The sequence below is a fragment of the Neomonachus schauinslandi genome, chromosome 12 (genome assembly GCF_002201575.2).
Source record: "Neomonachus schauinslandi chromosome 12, ASM220157v2, whole genome shotgun sequence".
NCBI classification, from domain to species: Eukaryota; Metazoa; Chordata; class Mammalia; order Carnivora; family Phocidae; genus Neomonachus; species Neomonachus schauinslandi.
In genome coordinates, this window is record NC_058414.1 from 25,815,802 (window position 1) to 25,836,071 (window position 20,270).

The following is a 20,270-nucleotide window of genomic DNA, read 5'->3' on the forward strand; positions in this document are numbered from 1 at the left end:
CCTTTCTAAGTACTCTTGACTTAGAGGACATTCTTCACGAGGCTCCCAAGAACAGGAGAATTTCCATTTGGCCAAATAGGCAATAAGAAGAGAAAACTTTTGTAATGAAATATAGTACAAGAGACATACAGTAAAACATTATGAACTATGCAACATTTTATGCCCCAATTTTGACTGACTTGGTAGCATCTGCTAAGACTGGTATGAAGCATGTAGATGTTACTATTGTCCTACAGTACCCTAGCTGGTTCTGGGGAGGCCAATCTAAAATGCCACCTAGGGCTATGGAATCAACTAGCATTAAGTTCTCACCATATAAAGATGTGTGTCTGCTGAATCAAATGAACTACAGAAGAGAAGAACCCAGCAAGAAATGTCTCAATAACCCACAAAATCGTTCCTCCAAAGAAAGAGTTCAAATTATCTGTAAGACCTATCATCTACCCATGTCTGCCCTAAAGCCACCCAGCCCAGCCACAAGGATCTTCTTCCTTCCTTTCCTTTCCTTGCTTCTACCCGGTGGGGGTAAAATTCAGAGAATGGCTAGGAAATGCTCACCTGCTGGCCCCTTTTCTACTGTTGGCTTCCATTAGCTCTCATCTAGGGGAGGGGAGAAGAATTAATAAATACTAAGTCAAACTGGGAATTTTGACTCTTACATGGGAATACACATTTTAATTTCGGAATTGAAACTTTTTAAACTGTTTTTAGGACTTAAAATGACCAAGGCCACTTTATTATTACAAAGTCCCCAGGAAAGTCACTTTTATCTACGGTCATTGACTGAAAAAGTGTAGGAGGCTAGCAAAATAAAGTTAGATTTTCACAACAAACCACGTGTCACACTTGTACAACAAAGTGATTCCTATACAACACAAAGTGACTTACAAATTTTATCAAAAGTATTATGCCCACTTGTCATTAGTACAAAATTTTATGAATAAAGAGATTAAGTGAAATAAATGAAATACATACTTGAGAGATGTTAATGTGACATGTATAAAATGGAAAAGACTGGGTAAAACAACTCAAATTTTGTTTAGAACATGCCAGAAAAATTCTGCTAGAAATAAGGAGTAGTTGTCAATAACATGGCGGGTGATACAAAAGACAGAAGCAACCACCATTATAAACATATAAGAGGTGAGTGAACCTTGCAAGAGTAGCTACCTCTAGAGCTAATTTACAACTTTATTTTTAATGAGATACGGATTTTTACAATTCCAAATATCTTAATGGGTTGAAATATCCTTCAAGTTTCAATTAAGGGACTGAGAAGCTTTGCAAATTGAACCAGGAACGGAGTGTTCCAAAATGAAATCAATGAACAGAGTGTTCCAAAATGTAATCAATTTGTAGTGTGCACAGAACATTATCTGCACAGAACAGTAAACAATTTGTCAGCACCATCCTGGATACTGGGCTCCATGATCGAATGACTAGACAATCAGGTTCTTAGAACAGTCTTCTGCCCTCTTTTAAATGTGACAAAACAAAAATCAAACAAAACCACACTTCGGTAACTATAAATTTCAGTCTCTATATCTGCAAAGCCTACATATCCACTAAATAACTTAGGGAATTCTCCACGAAAGTGATCAATCTAATCATTACTACAGAGGGTTAGAATTGCAAATTCACTGTCATTCCAATCAGATCTACTCATCTATTGAGTTTGGTGAACATTAATTGGTTTCCAGGGCACAAGTGCTTCAAGGGCAAGCACAGAAATCACGATTCTGAATTAAAATGGAAAAAAAAAAAGGGGGGGGGCTTGTAAATCCAAATATAGCAGCCAAATATTTCTCAACTATTGTATTTCAGTACAAAGTATGAAATATACAACAGAATTTTTTCATACCTTGTTTTTTATTCTTTTAAACCCTGAGTTAAAAACTACAGCATTTTTTTCCTCAGGAAATAAATTTGCGTTTTTGTCAGCTCTGACTGCCATAACAAAATACCATTGACTGGGTGGCTTAAATGAGAAATTTATTTTCTCACAGTTCTGGGGCTGAGAAATCAAAGATCAAGGTGATTGCCTTTTTGAATTCCTGTGATAGCATTCTTTCTGGGCTTGCAGACAGCTGCCTTCTTATGTCCTCACATGACCTTTTCTCTGTGTGAGTACATATAAAAACCTCTTCTTATAAGGCCACCAATCCTACAAGATTCGGGCCCCAACCTTATCAGCTCATTTTACCTTCATTACCTCCATGCAGCTTCTATGTTTGTGTCCTCCCAAAATTCCTAGATGGAAGCCCTAATCCCCATGAGACAGCATTAGAATGGGGCCTTTGGGAAGTCATGAGAGATAGAGGATTTCATGAAGATAGAACCTCCATAGTAAGATTAGGGTCCCCATAAGAAGAGGAAGAGAGCAGAGCTCTCTCGCGCGCACGCTCTCTCTCTACATGTATGAAGAGAAGGTCATTTGAGCACAGAGCAAGATGGTGGCCATCTGCACACCAGACAGAGAACCCTCACTAGGAACCATGCACACCAGACAGAGAACCCTCACTAGGAACCAAATCCACCAGCACCTGCACCTTGATCTTGGACTTCACAGCCTCCAGAACCGTAATAAATAATACCTACTGTTTAAGCCACTCAGTCTATGGTATTTTGTTAAAGCATACTGAACTAGAACAGTATCAGTAAAAATCAAAGCCTGTGCAATTATCCATTAGGCTATATATGGCAAGGCCTCTGCTACCCAATCCTCAAGGCCTTCCTTTATCTATTTTAAAATACCAACTCCCCACTCCTAACCCAGGAACTACCTATAGCCCTGCCCTATTTTTATATAGAACATTTATCATTCTATCATGTAGCCCATTCTATTCTTTATTTGTTCATTTTATGTTCCATTTCCATCCACTACAGGCAAAATAAATAGAATATTTTATAATTTTTCTACTCATGATACATATTGAACATATCTGAAACTAATCTCAAATTAGTAAACTTTCACTTAATTACTGGCTGCTTTTGAAGTAATTCAATAATACCATGTTTCATAAAACTAATGTGGTCCAGGTTATCTTATTGTGAACTTTCCTAGATCTCTACCCTAATACAAGATAGTTAATAACATTTTACCTCAAACCTATAATACTGCTATATTATAAAAGTGTTATTTTTCTTAGCACATATAAATATATATTATTTGGTACTTTGAGAACAGAGCACAACTGTGATTTTTGTCTACAGTTTTTTTTTTCCTGAGCTATCCCATAAATAATTCAAAATATTTGTTAAATATGCCAAATACAGATGAAAGATATATACTCATGAGATAACTGAAACTAAAATGTATCAACAATCACTATAGTCAAAAGAAGAGAATGCATATTTCAAAACCAAACACTAAGTGACAAAACAATTAAGCTCTGTAGTTGATAGCTCTCGTCCTTTTTTGTTAACTTTTTACAAAGTCTACTTTGGTTATAACCAAACCAGTTACGTCCAAAGTAATCTACCTTATTCATATTAATTATTCTAAGTTACATCAAATAATCCTATTCCCCATGGTTGCATTTCCTTCAAATCACTTATCCAAGAGCTCACAATTTTACTCTTTAATTTCAGTTCGTTAAAGAAAAGACATACGGGACAAACTTTATTTCTAAGTTAATTACAATTTAAAAACTAAGACTATACACTGAAAGTATTTTACCAATATTATGTAAAGTTTCTTCTTACAAAATGTATTTGGTGAAGCAATAACATAAAGTAACATCAATCCAGTGAAATCTTTTCACATGGACTATGCTTTGTTGAAAAAAAAATGACAGACTTGTGAATCCAGCCTTTTGCCCAAGAGCACCAAATATTTTTTTTAAAAGAGTTTTCATCTATCTTTACAACTATTGAAGCTGTAAAGTCAGACAGCCTTATTTTGAGGATGCCAATCAACTAAAATATTAACTTTCTTAAAACTATAAGAGATATTACCCACATTGTTACTTATTGGAATAACAAAATGGAGTTGTTTAAAACCAATGTAAACTATTAATTAGCACTCTATAAATAAGTGATGTCTATCTCTTGAAACAGATTTGTTGTTAAAATTTATAAAGACTGAAAAGCTATCTATACAATTGTCAGCAAAGGTAGGGCAGCTTTTTCCTCTATTTTTTATACTGATATCATTTGAGATACTGTAGCTATAAAGACAAAATAAATCAACAGCAAGTTAAATTGCAATTGCAGTATTAGTAATTTTAAGTAGTTCAATTTATAAGAAGTATTGTTAGTAAAGCAAGTGAGACTTTAAAAGACAAACAATTCCTGAAAATTCTGTCTTCCTTTATCAAAATGAATACTCCCTTAAGATAAAAGTTCATTTTTCAATTTCTAAAATGGAAATAATTGTCTTGCTTACATTATAATGTAAGTATAAGGACAAAAGTATTGAATACCTGAAAATGTTATGTAATTTGGAGTTACTATTTTCCCTCATTACTGAGATTCTTTTGAACCAGTGAAATTCTCAAAAATGAACACTTTCAGATATGGCTCTAATTAAATGTACTACTCTAAAACTTTAAATATATCAATGAGCAAAGATAATCCCATTTCAATTCTTGGGACTTTAAGAAGTAATTGCCTCTAAGAAATTAGAACATGAGATTCCTTATGAGAATATAGTCACACAACTGTCTTAGAGAAAGAACAGGCTGTTTCCTTCAGTTAAGCCTTCAATTAAAGGAAGCTTTCACATTTATTAAATTTGGAAACCCAGAACAATCCTGTAAATCTGATATATTCCGAAGAACTTCATGAAGAATACCGGTAATCATTAAATTTCAAGATCTTCTTGACATTTCTGATTTTACTCCTGTGTCATTTACTCACAAAGCGCATAACATGGAATATGAATTTTAAAAGAGTAGAGGCCAGAGAGGTCAGAGTCTTACTGATGAGATTTCAGCAAAGGGGGAGAAGCCACTATTAAGATAAATGAGACTAAATAAATAATCCAAGACAGAGCTTTCTCTTTTTTTAATTAAGACACGTTCCCAAGTATGCCTTAGACTTCTGAAAACACCTATTTAAATATTTTATCTCATTTTCAAAATCAAAGTATTTTTTATTCCCTGAGACTATTAAGATCATCTTCTGCAGATGTGTACACATAGTTTACTCTAAATTGGAAAGAAAAACATTTATAAAATTCGAAACTTTTGAAATATAATAAAAAAAACCTATGTATACCATGTCGCAATTAATATTATTTTAAAAATTATGTTTAGGTTCACTTTGTGTCTATTTTCATGTCTGTTCCAGCATATAACAGATGAAGACTTTAACTATGTATGATTTCAACTGAAAAGGAAAAAAAAAAATCAAAGAGAGGGAAAGAAAAAAAAGTAAGAAAATAAAGATTATCACGTAGAACACATTATCTTACTAATTCCAGTGGACAATTCTGTCTCCCAAATAACATAAGAGTTAAAATTAACTCTAAAATACCAAGAATTTCATTTATTATAGTGATTAAAAATATAAAGATTGGAATTAGACTTTATTTGAATTCTGACCCCATCTCTTATTAATAATACGGCCTTTCCTTAAAGACTGCTTCAGTTTTCCCTTCTTCAAAATTACTTAAACAATGTTACAGTAAATAAAGGAGATACTACATTAAAAAAGGTTAGCATGGAGTCAAGCAACTACTAATTCAAAAAAAAATGGTGTATTAACCAGGCCAATGGAATTGTGGAGTCTTCTGACCCTTGTTGTTCACAAAAGGTATGCACAAGGTAATTTACTAGACTGGTAAATTAGGCACTAATTATCTATGGAAAAAATGAGAAATCCCTTTTTTCACTTATTTCTCAAACATGTCATTGAGAAACTAAGCACAATCACTTTATTTTTTTCTGGGTAACCTACTCCTGAGGAGAAATATTTCTCCCATTTGCAGCCTTCTAATACTCTAACAAGAATCTCTAAGTTCAGGAAAAGGCAAGTTGAAAAGCAGTGTGAAATATCTCATTTGGACGTTAGTTCCTGCATTTAAAGTTATTCTACAGGACTATGGCCCCAAACTGTTAATCATGGTTAGCTTCAGGAGCTGCTATTGCTGGACACTTTAATTTCCTATGTTAAATATGTATGCTATATTAAAATTTGCCATAATGGTATACGCTTTTTAGAGGGGAAAAAAACCTTTTAAAATGTGTAAAGTATCCATATCCTTCCTTGAGAATTGAATGAAAAATTTGAGGATTTCTTGACAATCCCTAACAGATTGCCTGAACCGCAAGGAAATTTTTCTACAGAGAGGAAAAAAAGATTTACTGTTCCGTAGGAACGTGAATGAGAGAAACTATGAAGAGCCTCATTATTTTGTATACCTGAAGGGAAAGAACTGGGCTGAGTGGGCCAGCAAGGTAATGGAGTCTTTATACCATACTGGGACTGAAATGGTGTCTCATGTGCCATCCAGACTAGGAAGTAAGCTCCTGGCCTTAGAGAGACACCTCATGTGCCATACAAATCAGTAAGTACGTGCAAACCCTCCTCTTTCCCAAGTTTCGTCAGTGAAGGGCCCCATGTCCAGCAAAGAACAGTGCTGTGACCCACTGGCTCTTTCTATCCTATCAAAGGTGGGGAGAAGTGGGCAGAATCGGCACAAAGACAAAGCTCTTCAAAACACCCATCCCAACTTCCCCAAACCTCTACATCCACAAGCAAGCAGATTAAAACCACAATACACTTAAACTTGTTCTTTTTCTTTTCTTTGGGAATGACAAACAATAATCTATGGACTTGCTCAGAGAATCTATCTTGACTACTGATTCTAGACAGACTGCCTCCCCAAGAACATGCAAATATATATTTTAACAAAGTGTTCCACAGATTAAAAAAAAAAAATCAGTGACTTGAGTATCTTCTTGATAATGATACTGATTTTCAGGAGTAAGGAAAAAAAATCTCCAAATATGAGGCAACAAAACAGCAACACAATAATGACAGCTTTCTAACAAATTGAAAACACTGAAGTTGGCCTCAAGTTTCTTCAACATAGTAATACAGGACCAAAAAAACAAGAACAAAAACAAACAAACAAACAAAAAACAGTGCCAGGAAATCCATAGAGTACTGACAAAAAATTATTGTGACGCAAAACTTCCATATCCAGCCAGTGTGTTCTTCTAATGTGAATTCAATAGGAAGATATAATTTAAACGTAGTAAGATTATTTTGTTGGCATACCCAAAAAACAATTGGTGATAAAAAAATTTGAAATGAAGGTGGATGAAAATTAATTTTAAAAAAATTAGAAATAATCATACAGCTTATATTGTCTGAATAGTTTTAACAGTTACAAAATGTAATTGCAAATATCAAGATAGTTCTTTTAAACAGTACACCATAATCAAAGTTTAAAAAAGAAATCTGAACCCAAATCCCAAGTAATTCCTAAAAGAACCTGGAATAAACAGTAAAGAAGTCTAATTACGTTTAATTCTCATGTAACAACAGAAACTACCCATATACATCATTTTGTTTCTTTTATCAATAAAGAAAAATCATACATTTAAAAGAATTGATAGGAAGAAAACATTATGTACTTTTTTAAAATTAAAAACAGAATAATTTGATCAAGAGGAAATCTGTTATGAAAAGAATTACATATGCATTTCAAATTCCCTTTTAAACAATCTCAGTGAATCCAAAATATAAATGATAATTTATATTATTAGTCCCTGTACTTAGTCCCCTGTGCTTAAATAAACTTGAACTGTAATTAACAGTAACAAAAAACATTTAAATAGCACCTACTACTAGGCTGGAAAATAAGTATATTACTTTATCCTCGCTCATCTTTTAGTTGAGTAATCTTATCCCCATTTTACAGGTGAGAAAACACTTGCCCAGAAATTTAAAGGATTTGCTTAAGAAAAAAATACTGCAGGGGCGCCTGGGTGGCTCAGTCCCTAAGCGTCTACCTTCAGCTCAGGTCATGATCCCAGGGTCCCGGGATCGAGCCCTGCATCGGGCTCCCTGCTCAGCGGGGAGCCTACTTCTCCCTCTCCCTCCCCCTGCTTGTGTGGGCTCTCTCTTTCTCTGTCAAATAAATAAATAAAATCTTTTTAAAAAAGAAAAAAATATTGCAAAGGGGCACCTGAGTGGTTCAGTCGCTTAAGCGTCTGCTTTCAGCTCAGGTCATGATCCTGGGGTCCCTGGATCAAACCCCACTTCAGGCTCCCTGCTCAGCAGGGAGTCTGTTCCTCCCTCTCCCTATGCCCACTGCCCCACCTGGTGCTGTCTCTCAAATAAATAAAATTAAAAAAAAAAATACTGCAAAAATTTAGCTTTGAACTCAGGCCATCTGGCTCCAGAACCCAGGCAGTTCTAGACACCCAATTCACTCTACAGCCTCTCTAATTAAGGGGAATATAAGAAAAGTACTTTTAAAAATCTCAAATGGTACTTTTAAAAATCTCACTAATTACTTAGGCAAGAAGGCAGAGTAGAAATTGGTTAGAGAATGGTGAACATAGGAGCCAAGAGCTACGACTGAACAAAGACCCTGCTTTCTGGGCCTTGGGTAGTCCTCATAGATAATAGATTATCCTAGTCAGATTCTCAGGCTCTACCCTTACTAATATATAGGGTATCTCTGTCACTCCACTTGTAAAAGCTCCCTGCCCTATACCGTCCTAAGGAACTTATTCCCCTCCCTTTCTCTCAGTGAAGCCTTCTCCAGCAAGTCTTCCACTCAGTGGTTCTCTCTTTCTTTAGTCTTTCCCAGCATTTATCTTGAGCCCATAACATATAGGGAGGCAGGTATTTTTTATCTATATCCGAGGGTAAGACAGGCAGACACATACAGAAAACCCTAAGATGGGACTGAAAACTGCACAGTCTAAAATGTATCGCTCTCTGCCTTTACAGTTTGTCTATCTGCATTTGTGTGCACTTGTGCTATGTAATTTTGATTTTTTAAAAGTCTATTAATTTTCAGTTTCGATGGCAATAGGGAAGGCAGATTTTTTTACTCAATAATAGAAGGACATCTCCAATGGATGCAGACTCTCCTGCAAATATTCACATAGTGAGGCTACAAGAACATCAACTGCTCATAAAAATCAGATTTCTTCTTTTATACAGAGTTGACCACACACTCTTAAATGATATGTAAACAAAACTGTATCCCATTTTTGTCTTTTTCTTCCCCAAATCTGAGATATAAAAGACAGACAAGAGCATGGTATTCCAACAGCTGTTTAAATTCTTTTACTTACAGCCCTCATAGATGTCCGTGGGAATATGGACTGCGGCATGTTGATAGGATATCTGTCGTCCAAAATTAGCATCCTCAATAAAAACAGGTTTTATCCTCTGGCTGCCTGGCTCACTCTCATTTTTTTCAGGCTGTATCAGAAAAGATAGACAAGAAAAATAATATTACAACTTGAGGTAACAGATACTCTCACATTCTTGTCTTCATTTGACAAGTGCATGGTCTTCAAAAAAAAAACATATCTATAAGAATATTTAAAAATATAGTACCATGATGACATCAAGACTTACTGTGGTACTTGTTTTCCGATATATAGAAATATCAATTGTTGTGCTGTATACCTGAAACTAACATGTTATATACTAAATACATCAGAGACAAAAAGAAGCCATATTGAAAAAATATTGTAAAAAAAAATATGAGATACACAAATAACATCCAAGTATCAGAATTAGCGTTATCTTTCTATTATTCACATTAAAATCGAACTTCTCATTTCTTCAGTGTTGGAGTCACTCAGGATCATCCTGACGGGACCAGAGCTTTTTCATATGCAGTACTTATTAAAATGTACATTTATAGAACAGGATAAATTACTTTAAACACAATTGAATTAAAATTATCCCTCAATATAAATTTCACTATCTATGCTACTAAGTTTTTATTATGCGGTTGAGGATAATTCTTGGTTTGACAATTTATGGTAAACATGACTGCAAAAAGATAGCAATAAAGGATTATTTTATATCATGTTCCCTTGCTTTTTGCAGGTTTTCCAGTTGTACCAATTTTTGTTTTAAAAATAAAGTATACTAGAAAAGATCTTTTGTAACTAAGCACTACTAAATCCTAACTGCAACCATTTTGTCTCCTGAGGTAGGAGGTAAGGTCTAATCCATAATGATTTAAGAAAAGCCCACAGGAGTTTAAGGTTGAGAATTAATTTTCTATCTATTGAAACCAGGCTTTTGATACCGAATTACTTTATTGCTCTCCCCTGGCAGGAAACTGAGAATCACATTCATTGATCCAAAACGCAGCTCTGTAACCTTTTCGTTGTTGTTGTTTTAATTATGTTAATTTTTTTTTTTTCAGTTCAAATAGTTTTAAACTCTGCCCTTTTTTAAAAAAATTAAGTTCAGATCTATATTTTCAACTCAATGTTGGAGACTGTTTTCCATATTCCAAAGGTAATCGCCTCAAAACCAAACTGAAAAACAAATCACATTTGACTGTTTGGCAGCACACTACAGTGATGCAAGTGATAAACAAGAGAAAAGACGTAACTGGACAACCAGAAAATTTCCCAAGAAGGCTGGAAGACACTGCCAACAACATAAAATCAGCAGGTTTGCAAAGAACTGACGTGTGCAACTGTCCACAAACAGCCCTGAAAAACGTAAATGACCAAATAACACATTATTATCCTGAGATATTAGGACACGTGTGTGTGTGTGTGTATTTATTTTTTCCTGGGAAACTGCAACATTGGAAATATTTAGACATAGACAAGAACAACATGGCCTTAAATGAAAAAACAAAAACAAAAACAAAAACAGTGGCTTCCAAAGCTGCAAATCCAACCTATAATCAGATAATGAAATCAATTTTATAGGTACTTATAAACCAAATTATTCTTTTTTTTTTTTTTTAAGATTTTTTATTTGTTTGAGAGAGAGAGAATGAGAGAGAGAGCACATGAGAGGGGGGAGGGTCAGAGGGAGAAGCAGACTCCCTGCCGAGCAGGGAGCCCAATGCGGGACTCGATCCAGGGACTCCGGGATCATGACCTGAGCCGAAGGCAGTCGCCCAACCAACTGAGCCACCCAGGCGCCCAAACCAAATTATTCTTTAAATGAAATATTAAACTTGGTTATGACCAAATTATTTAAGTGAAACATAAATAAATTTTTTTTAAATTAAGACTTTATTTATTTGTTAGAGAGAGAGGGAACACAAGCAGGGGGAGTGGGAGAGGGAGAAGCAGGCTTCCCACTGAGCAGGGAACCCGATGCGGGCTCGATTCCAGGACCCTGGGATCATGACCTGAGCCGAAGGCAGACGCTTAACCGATTTAGCCACCCAGGCGTCCCTAAGTGAAACGTATTTAGAAATATATAAAAGTACACTCTATATATTAAGCTGAAGAGCTATTTTGTGAAACTTGTGTTTCAGATAGGACTGTGTGTATGTGTATATATGTGCACATGAGACTGTGATGTGGACTGTAAAATTGGTCATGGACAAAAATACTTGAAAACCGATCACTGATTTTTTTTTTTTCATATGAAAGTCATGAATATCTAATAGTTATCCCACAAGGAAACTGAATATATAACCAAACAGTAGTGTTTCAAGTCCAAAATTTGGAAAATATACCTTCACACAGGAATCACTAATCATACTCTTTTCTAAAAGAAAGTTTGGGGGGGGGAGGGGGTGTGTGTGTGTGTGTGTACTAGCACGCAAGCAGAGCATGAAGAAAGGAGAGAGACGAGTTATAAGGAAAATAGGAATCAGAGAGCAAAAGGAATTCTGAACCTAACATTCAATGGTTATTTAATAAAGAATGAAAATGATAAACTGGGATTCGGCCGTGGATTCAACCATGGATTTTAACACATTTAAAAAACTCACCACTGTCTGTTCCTGAGCACTACTGACTTGAATAAGGAAAGGGGCACATTAAAACAACGACTTCCAGTAGTAAGATGAATGTAAAGAGGACACCAACTACGAATGATGCCCCTATTTTTCTCAGCTGAAAATATTCTGAAAATCTCAATTTTTTTTTGAAGATTTTTTTTCTTTGACAGAGAGGGACACAGCGAGAGAGGGAACACAAGCAGGGGGAGTGGGAGAGGAAGAAGCAGGCTTCCCACTGAGCAAGGAGCCTGATGTGGGGCTCGATCCCAGGACCCTGGGATCATGACTTGTGCCGAAGGCAGACGCTTAACAACTGAGCCACCCAGGCGCCCCTCAACATTTATTTTAAAACAATGGTTTCTCGAAGTATGGACCTTGGAGAAGCAACAGCACTGAAATTTTTCAAACGTGGGCTCTCAGTCTCCAACCCCAGACAGACTCAGTCAGAAACACCCCAGGAAGGGCTGAGCGGTCTGCAGGGTAAGAAGCCTTCCCGGGGATCTGGTACTCGCTAAAACTGGGGGTCCACTGCTTTAAAAAATCAACAGTTGAAATTAGTCACATGTTTTTATTTGGACCTACTCATGAAAAAATTTGGGTGGATCACTACTTAGCATATTAATGAACACCTACTTTTTTACCCTCAGTTCTATGATTTGAGACTAGAAGCACACAAACGGTAATATGGTGAGGAATACTTACCAAAAGATGTTTTCAAAAGAGTGGCGCCTGAGTGGCTCGGTCAGTTGAGCGTCCAACTCTTGGTTTCAGTTCTGGTCATGATCTTAGATCAAGGTGCCCCCACCCCCATCCCAACCCTATCTGCTTGAGATTCTCAATCTCCCTCTTCTCTGTCCCTCCCCCTGCTCATGCCCTAGCCCGCTTTCCCTCGCGCGTGCTCTCTCTCTCTCTCGCTCTAAAATAAAATAATTCTTTAAAAAAAAAAGTTGTTTCAAAAGACAACAATCCCTCAAGATACTCTAGGGGTTAGTGCCACACTGACTTAAGTTGCGGAAAAGCTACTCCATTAAGAGAATAACAAACCACACTGGCACATCAAAGGCTCCAAGACAGGACTCACTCAAGAGTTTGACCCAGCATTCTCAAACTTATGGGACCCTGGGATTTTTTTCCATTCAATACATCTTACAAAGAACATACTTACAAAATTCTGTAGAAAAGCCAAGTGAAAAGCGTGGTGGTCGAAAAATTTGGTTCTACTCTGTTGCATTAATAACCTCTCAGACTTGAGCCACTCACCATTCCCTGGCCTTCAGTTTTCTGACTTATAAATCAATGATGTAAGGCTACAGGTGGTGTCTTTAGCGCATGGGCCTAATCAGAATCACCTGGGGAACCTCGGGCCCCATCAATGAAGACGTGATCCCAATGAGGAGGCTGTCCTTTCAAAGAATCTCTCAGTTGATTCTAATATTCTCTCCTATCTTAAATCAAACCCTCAAGCTAAAGAACCCACAGTCATTTTCACGTCTGAAAAAACTTATGGTCCCGTTTCTCTAATTTTAGAAAATAACACATTACTTTTCATAAGCCTATCTTTCCCAGAAATTCCACTTGCATCTATTTCTAGCCAATTTTACTAGACATATTTGAAGAGTAGAAGGATCAGATGATAGATAATAGACAGATAATGAAGTACATGTGTGTATTAGGGTAGGACTATGTGGATATGTGCAAGTATTTCACGCATTCAGTCACTTGAGACATATTTGTTGGCAGACTGGAGGAGAGAAGGATTTATTGATATTATGTTTATAGAAATGCCATTTAATATCTAAATCTGGAAACAAGTTAAATGTTCAACAATAGCAAAATGTCACAATTATCACAGATACAACTGGGTGTTATTAAGTAATATAAAAGAGTAATTACATTGGGAGTGTATATATAAACTTTAAAAATGACTTTAAGCATAAAAAGGAAATGTTAAGCAAAAAGAAGGAAAAAAAGGCCTATTATTTTTATTTGAGAGAGAGAGAGAGCAAGCACGAGCAGGGGGACTGGCAGGCAGAGGGAGAGGGAGAAGCAGGCTCTCCCCTGAGCAGGGAGCCTGATGAGAGGGGCTCAATCCCAGGATCCTGGGCTCATGACATGAGCTGGAGACAGACGCTTAACCCACTGAGCCACTCAGGTGCCCCAAAGCCTACTATTTTGAGAGAAAGAGAGGTAGAAGGAAAAATGAATGGATGACTATAGAGCAAACGGTATAAACACTACGGTGGGTTTTGTAGTTATGAGCCTGATGTGGGGCTCGATCCCACATGAAACTAGATGTTTCATGTTTGGGTTTTCTTTTTTCCAATAATACAATGAACATGTATTTGGAAGAAAAATGCATTAATTTTTGTTTTAAGCCCTTTGTAGAGTGCTATTAAGTATTGTATGATTATCTTACTAAGGTAAACGTTGCTTATGTTTCCTCTGAATCCTCTCATACTTAAAAATAATAAGTTTAAATACATTTTATGGAGATTCTTGCACTTGTAAATCACCATGTAAAGAGCTTTTAGGAATAACTTTAAAATAATAATGTAGTTTTCAAAAAATAAAAAAAATATTAGTGTACTTCTCAACTTGTATAATCATATATCAGGACAAGTATTAATGCACACTTGATAAGTATATAAAGAAAAAAATAATATGGCTGGTCTCCATGGTTCTCCCTATTATAGTCTCCATAAACTGAAATAATTCCACGAAAATACTAGACTTTCTAAATGTAACTCATTTATTTCCTTAAACATATGAAATTATTGTAACTTACAATGATACCCTCGTAAGTTATGTCTTTGCCCATCTTGATATATTATGGCATTATACAGAATAATGAAAATACAGCAAATATTAGATACCAAAAAAAAGTGAGAAAAGGAATTAGCAGCAAAACTTCTTAACATATATCGTTTAATATGTTAACTAAAATTTTCAAATAAATAATCCTCCTGGAATAAAGACTTCCTATTTACCAGAATACACAGGAGAAAAAATAAGCATATCTCTTGCCAACATTTTCCCTCCAAAATATCTTTTGAATTCTCCAGACTACCCTATATTAAAGTATACAGAGAAACTGAGCAGATCTATTCTAAAATGTATTCCAATGCATTTATTAGAACACATAAGTGAAACATGAGAAGTATGTTTCTCATACTATTCATCTCAATATAATTTCAGTTATTAAATAATAGATTAGATCATGCAGAGACCAAAGTACAGGCCAGTGTTGGATGGGTAGGCCATTCAATTTTACAAGTAGTACATATTAGCAAATTTAATTTGGAAAGTCAAAATGATATGTCTGTGACAGATACAAAAGGCTCTTGCATATTTAATATATTTACCTCAAATGAAACATTCTTAGAATTGGTATTTATACTAAAATATTTGTTTTTAATGTTTTGTTACATTTGTCATGTTAACTTAAAACATAAAAAAAATTCTGATAGCAAAATGTTCAGAAATTAAAAGTTTACATATTTTACCTAAATTGCAATAGAACGTATCTTAATCACTTTGTCACAATTCAGACTGCATATGCTCATCTAGAAACTCTGTTCACAATCACACTATGGCTAAGTTTAACTCCCTTGCTCTCTGTTATTTTTTGTGTTCCATAACAGTGGAGAAAGAGGAAGAATGGTTCACTGAGACTCTCTATAGAAGTATCACAATTGGTGTTTCTATCTCCCTAGTGAAAACAAAGAGTTAAATAAAGGAGTCCTTGTGTAACGATCCAAATTCTTTCATAACTAGAGACTATAGTCTGGTGTACAATTCTCTATATGTACTTTAAAATTTCTGCCTCTAAACACATCCTTTTCTTTTTCACAACTGTTTTATAGATATTGTTTCAACAGAGGTACGCAACTTTGACAATGTAGCCATAACTGATTTTAGATTTTATTTTTTTTATTTTTAGTTTTTTAGTTTTACTGGTATTCCCAGTATCAAATAAAATCTTGGATATATAATATGCCTTTGGGCATGGCATTCTCATCCAATATAGTTACCATGCATATATTACATTTAAAACAGACTTTCTTGGTCACTAAATCTGAAAAGTCTGGTATATCGGCATGTTGGTATCAACTCCATGGATTAAATAGCAAGGTTGCCTGTGTAACCACTAGTTCATCCTTGTTATCTAAGCATTCTGATGCTCCATTAGTTAAGGCTGGCACCTGTTCTGCCCCTACAGAGGAAAGCTTTTTTTTTTTTTTAAAGATTTATTTATTTATTTGAGAGAGAGAGAGGGATGGGCAGAAGGAAAGGGAGAGACATAATCTCAAGCAGACTCCCTACTGAGTGCAGAGCCCGACCCGGGGCTTGATCCCCCAACCCTGAGATCATGACCTGAGCCGAAACCAAGAGTCAGATGTTTAACCGACTTAGCCACCCAGGCGCCCCAAAAGCTTCCTTTTAGTAAATCATTTGCATCAATTAGAAATGGAGATTCATCAAAGTAGCTGCCAGCTGACCATGCCCAATTAATGAATAATGAATAGAGAGAAAAATGTGCTGAGCGTCATCCAGCCTTAATCATTCTGGTCAGGTTGTAAAGCCAGGCTTAATATTAAATAATGAATCCAGTTACAATGGCAGTAAGAACATTGCTGTGTCTCCTAAGTTAATTGGTTTGTGATGCTATTTTTCACCTTGAGGATGCTATGACTCAGGCAAGTATCCACTGAATGACTAGTATTAGAAAGGAAACACGAGGGGCGCCTGGGTGGCTCAGTCATTAAGCGTCTGCCTTCGGCTCAGGTCGTGATCCCAGGGTCCTGGGATCGAGCCCCACATCGGGCTCCCTGCTCTGCGGGAAGCCTGCTTCTCCCTCTCCCACTCCCCCTGCTGTGTTCCTGCTCTCGCTCTCTCTTTCTGTCAAATAAATTTTAAAAAAAAATCTTTAAAAAAAAAAAAAATTAAAAAAAAAGGAAACATGAGTTGAAGGACGCAGTCTAAATTACACAGTAAAGACTTCAATATAACATTTGAATTTTGTTTTACTGAATCATAAGAATAAGAAAAATTTTAAATTATAAATTTAATGCATGGCCATAGTTTTTCTGCAGGGTAAAGCTAAGGAATTATAACTTTTTAATTACCTGAAGAACTGGGGAAATCCTCTGAATTCATTTCAAAAACCTCGTTTCTTCGTGAAACATATTATGATTAGCTAAACTCATACGTTTCTGCAAGGACAGTATGGCCATGTATTAAATTTACTACTGATAATAATGCCCCGTGTTCATGTGGCTTGTTGAGATATTTCCCATGGTAATATGAATAAATCACTATCATTAAGCATCATTATGCTTTTACTTATGATTTTTAATGCCATATGTCCCTTAAACCAATACTTTGTAAAGTGTCACTAAACTTAAAGCCTCTTTTGAGACGTGTCAACATATTAGTTCAGAAGTACTTATGTAGAATTTGTAAGTAAATATTCTTATATCAGGACGTGCGTTCAGTTTTTAATAATAATAATGCATGTGGGGTGCCTGGGTGGCTCAGTTGGTTAAGCCACTGCCTTCGGCTCAGGTCATGATCCTGGAGTCCCGGGATCGAGTCCCGCGTCGGGCTCCCTGCTCGGCAGGGAGTCTGCTTCTCCCTCTGACCCTCCCCCCTCTCATGTGCTCTCTCTCATTCTCTCTCTTTCAAATAAATAAATAAAATCTTTAAAAAAAATAATAATAATAATGCATGTGAAAACCAAAAAAAGGTTGAAGATACCATTCAAAACAATCCAGTCCCCATGTCTGTTCACCCTACAAATTTTTACACAGCGTAAGTATAAAATGCCCACATAATGCCAGTGACTTTTCCAAACGTAATGAATGTTCACAGAATTCTAAATATATGTACCATACACTACTTCTGAAAAGAAAGAACTGGGGACACTGGGATGGCACAGTCAGTTAAGCGTCTGACTCTTGATTTCAGCTCAGGTCATGATCTCAGGGTCGTGGGATCAAGCCCCACGTTGGGCTCTGCGCTGAGCATGGAGCCTGCTTAGGATTCTCTCTCTCTCCCTCTCCCTCTGCCCCTCCACCTGCTGGCTCTCTCTACTTCTCATTTGTTTCCATGAATTTTTTTTATTCTTCTTTAATTTCCTGGTTGACCCATTCATTCTTTAGTAGGATGCTCTTTAGCCTCCATGTATTTGAGTTCTTTCCGACTTTCCTCTTGTGATTGAGTTCTAGTTTCAAAGCATTATGGTCTGAAAATATGCAGGTAATGATCCCAATCTTTTGGTACCAGTTGAGACCTGATTTGTGACCTAGGATGCGATCTATTCTGGAGAATGTTCCATGGGCACTAGAGAAGAATGTGTATTCTATTGCTTTGGGATGGAATGTTCTGAATGTATCTGTGAAGTCCATTTGGCCCAGTGTGTCATTTAAAGTCTTTATTTCCTTGTTGATCTTCTGCTTAGATGATCTGTCCATTTCAGTGAGGGGGGTGTTAAAGTCCCCCACTATTATTGTATTGTTGATGTGTTTCTTTGCTTTTGTTATTAATTGGCTTATATAATTGGCTGCTCCCATGTTAGGGGCATAGATATTTACAGCTATTAGGTCTTCTTGTTGGATAGACCTTTAACTAGGATATAGTGTCCTTCCTCAGCTCTTATTATAGTCTTTGGTTTAAAATCTAATTTGTCTGATATAAGGATTGCCACCCCAGCTTTCTTTTGGTGTCCATTAGCATGGTAAATGGTTTTCCACCCCCTCACTTTCAATCTGGGGGTGTCTTGGGTCTCAAATGAGTCTCTTGCAGACAGCATATCGATGGGTCTTGTTTTTTAATCCAGTCTGATAGCCTGTGTCTTTTGATTGGGGCATTTAGCCCATTTACATTCAGGGTAACTATTGAAAGATAGGAATTTAGTGCCATTGTATTGCCTGTAAGGTGACTGTTACCATATATTGTCTGTGTTCCTTTCTGGTCTCTGTTACTTTTAGGCTCTCTCTTTGCTTAGAGGACCCCTTTCAATATTTCTTGTAGGGCTGGTTTCGTGTTTGCAAATTCTTTTAGTTTTTGTTTGTCCTGGAAGCTTTTTATCTCTCCTTCAATTTTCAATGACAGCCTAGATGGATATAGTATTCTTGGCTGCATATTTTTCTCATTTAGTGCTCTGAATATATCCTGCCAGTCCTTTCTGGCCTGCCAGGTCTCTGTGGATAGGTCTGTTGCCAATCTAATATTTCTACCATTGTAGGTTACAGATCTCTTGTCCTGAGCTGCTTTCAGGATTTTCTCTTTGTCTCTGAGACTCGTAAGTTTTACTATTAGATGTCAGGGTGTGGACCTATTTTTATTGAGTTTGAGGGGGGGGTTCTCTGTGTCTCCTGGATTTTAATGCCTGTTTCCTTCCCCAAATTAGGGAAGTTCTCTGCTATAATTTGCTCCAATATCCCTTCTGCCCCTCTCTCTCTTTCTTCTTCTTCTGGGATCCCAATTATTCTAATATTGTTTCATCTTATGGTATCACTTATCTCTCGAATTCTGCCCTCATGATCCAGTAGTTGTTTATCTCTTTTTTTCAGCTTCTTTATTTTCCATCATTTGGTCTTCTATTCACTAATTCTCTCTTCTGCTTCATTTATCCTAGCAGTTAGAGCCTCCATTTTGACTGCACCTCTTTAATAGCCTTTTTGATTTCAACTTGGTTAGATTTTAGTTCTTTTATTTCTCCAGAAAGGGTTTCTCTAATATCTTCCATGCTTTTTTCAAGCCCAGCTAGTATGTTTAAAATCGTCATTCTGAACTCTAGTTCTGACATCTTACTAATGTCCGTATTGATTAGGTCCCTGGCAGTCGGTACTGCCTCTTTTTCTTTTGGTTGAGGTGATTTTTTCTGTCTTGTCATTTTGTCCAGAGGAGAACAGATGAATGAGAGAACAAAATGCTAACAGGGTAACAACATCCCCAGAAAATATACTCTAAACTAATCAGAAAAGACCTGAAACTGGGGGAAAAGAAAGGGAAAGAAAGAAAAAAGAAAAAGATAAAAAACAAACAAACAAACAAAAAAACAGAATATGATCAAATATGATCAGGCTGGTGCACAGATCAGTGCCACACACTAGGTTTTGGGCGTATTTTGGTCTGTTAGAAGAAAGTGCCTCCCAAAATTTTAAAGAAGGAAAAGCTTATATATGTACAAAAATAAGGGTTAATACGATGAAGGGATGGAATATGACTGAAAGATGAGAATTATAAAAGATTTTATAAAAGGAGTTGGTAAGAAGTAGGTTGAAAAAGGGGCGCCTGGGTGGCTCAGATGGTTAAGCGACTGCCTTTGGCTCAGGTCATGATCCCAGGGTCCTGGGAT

General features: G+C 36.3%; 1 protein-coding gene across 7 annotated transcripts in view; it reads right to left on the reverse strand.

Moving 5' to 3' along the window:
* Positions 1-20,270, reverse strand: part of CACNA2D1 (calcium voltage-gated channel auxiliary subunit alpha2delta 1) — a 503,379-nt gene that overhangs the window by 162,547 nt on the left and 320,562 nt on the right. For all 7 annotated transcript variants that reach the window (XM_021689797.2, XM_021689799.2, XM_021689796.2 and 4 more), the window contains exon 6: positions 9,264-9,393. In XM_021689797.2, coding sequence (XP_021545472.2) covers positions 9,264-9,393 — 130 coding nt within the window. The remainder of the gene's footprint in view (positions 1-9,263; positions 9,394-20,270) is intronic.